We start from the raw sequence: 4,520 nt of genomic DNA on the forward strand, positions 1-4,520 counted from the left end.
TTTGTTTTCTGTATCCAGCACTGTTGATGGAGTTCAACACATTCATCACTGTGCTGTACAGACTGAGCTGCCAGATACACATCCAGTGACCCGACACAACAACCCAGCAAGGAAACCTGGTGATGATGTTGGTGTTGTGAAGTGATGCTGAACAAAAAAGAAAAGTGTGGAGGTATTGCAGGACATGAGAACCGGATTGGATGACTGCTGACAAACAGCGTGAACAGAACACAAACGGCCACCAGTCTGGATGTTGTAGTCTAACAAACTTTTATTGAGCGACAGTTTAGTCCTTCTTGGCAGCGGCCTTTCTCATGGCGGCCAGCACATTGCTCAGCTCCTCTCTCTTTCTCTTGGCCCGGATGTGAGTGCCGATCTGGAGGGAAAGACACGGCGCCGTTAGACTGAATCACCTCAGCTGAGTAGAAAGCTCAGCCCCTTCAACTGTGTGCATGCTCACATCTATCTATCGATCTATCTATCTATCTATCTATCTATCTATCTATCTATCTATCTATCTATCTATCTATCTATCTATCTATCTATCTATCTCTATCTATCTATCTATCTATCTATCTATCTATCTATCTATCTATCTATCTAGTATCTATCTATCTATCTATCTATCTATCTATCTATCGATCTATCTAGTATCGATCTATCTATCTATCTATCTATCTATCTATCTATCTATCTAGTATCGATCTATCGATCTATCTATCGATCTATCTATCTATCTATCTATCTATCTATCTATCTATCTATCTATCTATCTATCTATCTATCTATCTATCTATCTATCTATCTATCTATCTATCTATCTATCTATCGATCTATCTATCTATCTATCGATCTATCTAGTATCTATCTATCTATCTATCTATCTATCTATCTATCTATCTATCTATCTATCTATCTATCTATCTATCTATCTATCTATCTATCTATCTATCTATCTATCTATCTATCTATCTATCTATCTATCTATCTATCTATCTATCTATCTATCTAGTATCTATCTAGTATCTATCTATCTATCTATCTATCTATCTATCTAGTATCTATCTATCTATCATCTATCTATCTATCTATCTATCTATCTATCTATCTATCTATCTATCTATCTATCTAGTATCTATCTATCTATCTATCTATCTATCTATCTATCTATCTAGTATCTATCTATCTATCTATCTATCTATCTATCTATCTATCTATCTATCTATCTATCTATCTATCTATCTATCTATCTATCTATCTATCTATCTATCTATCTATCTATCTAGTATCTATCTATCTATCTATCTATCTATCTATCTAGTATCTATCTATCTATCATCTATCTATCTATCTATCTATCTAGTTTTCTATCTATCTATCTAGTATCTATCTATCTATCTATCTATCTATCTATCTATCTAGTTTTCTATCTATCTAGTATCTATCTATCTATCTAGTATCTATCTAGTTTTCTATCTATCTAGTATCTATCTATCTATCTATCTATCTATCTATCTATCTATCTATCGATCTATCGATCTATCTAGTATCGATCTATCTATCTATCTATCTATCTATCTATCTATCTATCTATCTATCATCTATCTATCTATCTATCGATCTATCGATCTATCTAGTATCGATCTATCTATCTATCTATCTATCTATCATCTATCTATCTATCTATCTATCTATCTAGTATCTATCTATCTAGTATCTATCTATCTATCTATCTATCTATCTATCTATCTATCTATCTATCTATCTATCTATTATCTATCTATCTATCTAGTATCTATCTAGTATCTATCTATCTATCTATCTAGTATCTATCTATCTATCATCTATCTATCTATCTATCTAGTTTTCTATCTATCTATCTAGTATCTATCTATCTATCTAGTTTTCTATCTATCTATCTATCTATCTATCTATCTATCTATCTATCTATCTATCTATCTAGTTTTCTATCTATCTAGTATCTATCTATCTAGTTTTCTATCTATCTATCTATCTATCTATCTATCTATCTATCTATCTATCTATCTATCTATCTATCTATCTATCTATCTATCTATCTATCTATCTATCTATCTATCTATCTATCTATCTATCATATACACTCACCCTCTTCTTGATGAACTTCAGGGCTCTCTTGTCCTTGGACACCTTCAGCAGCTCCATGGCTCGCCTCTCATACGGAGCGAAGCCACACACTTCACGGATCATGTCCCGAACAAACTTGCTGTGTTTGGTCAGACGCTGCACAGTAAAGACGTGGTCGTTAAACACCTCAGTCACTCTGCAGCTCAAATGTCCAACAGTAACCAACACCTGAAGCAATCCGACAGCGGACAAAGAAAATCTATGAGGGTGTAACTTATATACATGCATGACTGAAGAGGATTTCTACGTAGCATGTCAGGGATTATCTGCAGCAGCTGGACCTGCTTGATGTGTTTGAAGACATTTCAACTCTCATCTGAAAGGCTTCTTCACATCCAGCTGACAGGTGGGACGTCGTGAGGCCTCTGGTCGAGGTTAAAATCCCTCGACTGCCCCCGAGATGAGAGCTCACACTTCCTCAAGAACCCTAAACAAGTCCTGCTGCCCGTGAATAAAACGTTCAGACCCACACCTCGACTCCTGCTTTAAAGTCTGGAAATATTGATTCCAGTGTTGACTGTGGATGTAAAACTGTCAGACAAACTTTATTAATCTGTGCTGATCATCACTTTGGGTTTTTGTAATTACCTAAAACATTATGAAACATTGATCACCTTTCATAGCTTCATACATTTTTAAGGACATCTCTGTAACTCCTTTAAACTCCTATGGTTCCCCACCGACTGAGATACAAGTTATTTTTGGTTGTGCGACCGACCGGCTGCGTTGAAACGATGAGGAACAGATACTCACTCCGCGTCGACGACTGTGTTTGGGAGCCGTCACATTTTTGGTGACTGGATGACCTTTATTCAGACCAACGGCCATGGGGTAGCGGATAGCCATATCTGGAAGGAAGACAACACAGGAGACGGTTACAGCAGACATGTCACATCATCACGTCCAATGTAACCGTGGAGACCTGTCAGAGGCAGACATCCTGACAGGTCCAAACTCAACTGAGGGACTGTTGTCCCTCAGCTCTGACTGTCAGGCTTCCTGCTCCCCCACAATAAACACCAAGACAGGCTTCCTGAACTTCAACAGTGTGGTTGTATCAGCCCACTGTGGGGACACTGTGGGGACCGGTGTTACAGCTCCACACCTCCATTATATCTGATATATGTATTACATCAAACTAATGACTGCGAGGAAACCACGAGGACATGTCCAGCTGATGTCCAATAACCCAGCTGTGGATGGACCAGCCTCCTGGAGGCTTCGTGTCCGTCCTCCGAACACCGCCGCTCGGCGTGTTGCTCCACTCCCTTCGGCCCAGAATAAGACTCCGTCTGCGGCTGTACGATGAGACTTCCACCGGTGTTTCTGGGGTCGCTCCGCCGGGTCGTTGCGCTAACAGCCCGGGGACCGCTGCTCGGTCTGGACCCCGACTCGCCTCCTAATTTACACCACTTTCACGTACATGCTACTTTGCAATACTGCACAGACCGGTCCGGTAAAGTCCCAGAGTGCCAGTAATGTCCGTGTAACCGGCAGAAAGCAACGGATGGCGGAGATTAAAAGTGAGTTTTAGCTGATATTTATCGGCGTTAGATTCCTACCTGCTGTCTGTGATGGCGGTCAAACCGGAAGGACTGGTGTTCGAGCGAGGCGGGGCAATGAAGACTTGACCCGGAAGACATTTTTTGACGCCGGCATGGCGGCGCACAGAGTACACAGCGCCCCCTGTCGTCTGGGAAGACGTAGTAATATTTTGGTTTGTGCTACCGACAGCGATACTTCTTTGGATTTTAAAGGCAGCTTACATCCAGGATGTTGCACTACTGCCATTTCCTGGCACTAATTATTTATTATTATAATTATTATTATTTTCTTTCTTTTAATCAGGCCTGTTCTCACCTTTATTTATGTTTGTGTGTGTGTAGTTTGTGTGTGCTATGTTGCCTTTTCTTACAGCTTGTCCGCTCTTTTGCTGCCTGTATGTGCAGGAGCCCAAATGAATATGACCTAGGTGACTTGTCTCCTCATCCTTGTGTGTGCTGACATTATTTGGTGAATCACATCCTGGCGTAGGAGCACTCACACTCCGACAATAATATTATAATAATATTAAGAGCCATATCGCAGCGCCACCAAATTACAAAGAAGTTTCTGTACATAAAATTAGAATTTTTCCAGTTCTTTTGGGAGAGCTGATAATTGTTTATATGTTTTGGTTTCTATTATCAAAGTAAATAAGTCAATGTTTTCTGAGGTCTGGTCTGTTTTAACGCTTCAAATCTCATTTATCTTCGCAGATCTAAACTGTGTTGGTCAAAAGCTTTCTGCAGGATATTCTGGTAAAATCAGGGTGTTGTCTAATAAATCTTTGATTGTTACAATGGAAACAGCTT

General features: G+C 39.4%; 1 protein-coding gene across 1 annotated transcript; it reads right to left on the reverse strand.

Annotated features, from left to right (window-relative positions):
• Nucleotides 1-253: 253 nt before the first annotated feature.
• rpl36 (ribosomal protein L36) lies at nt 254-3,799 on the reverse strand. Its single transcript, XM_069718501.1, has 4 exons — nt 3,729-3,799; nt 2,920-3,014; nt 2,128-2,262; nt 254-376 (listed from the first exon to the last, which is right to left on the reverse strand). The coding sequence occupies exons 2-4, from the start codon at nt 3,010-3,012 to the stop codon at nt 287-289; spliced, it is 318 nt and encodes a 105-aa protein (XP_069574602.1). The 5' UTR covers nt 3,013-3,014; nt 3,729-3,799; the 3' UTR covers nt 254-286.
• Between the last annotated feature and the right edge of the window lie 721 nt (nt 3,800-4,520).

This window comes from Brachyistius frenatus, unplaced genomic scaffold (assembly GCF_029030835.1).
Source record: "Brachyistius frenatus isolate BFR_SWC_R1_liver_20210118 unplaced genomic scaffold, ASM2903083v1 Contig_192, whole genome shotgun sequence".
In the NCBI taxonomy this organism is placed as follows: domain Eukaryota; kingdom Metazoa; phylum Chordata; class Actinopteri; family Embiotocidae; genus Brachyistius; species Brachyistius frenatus.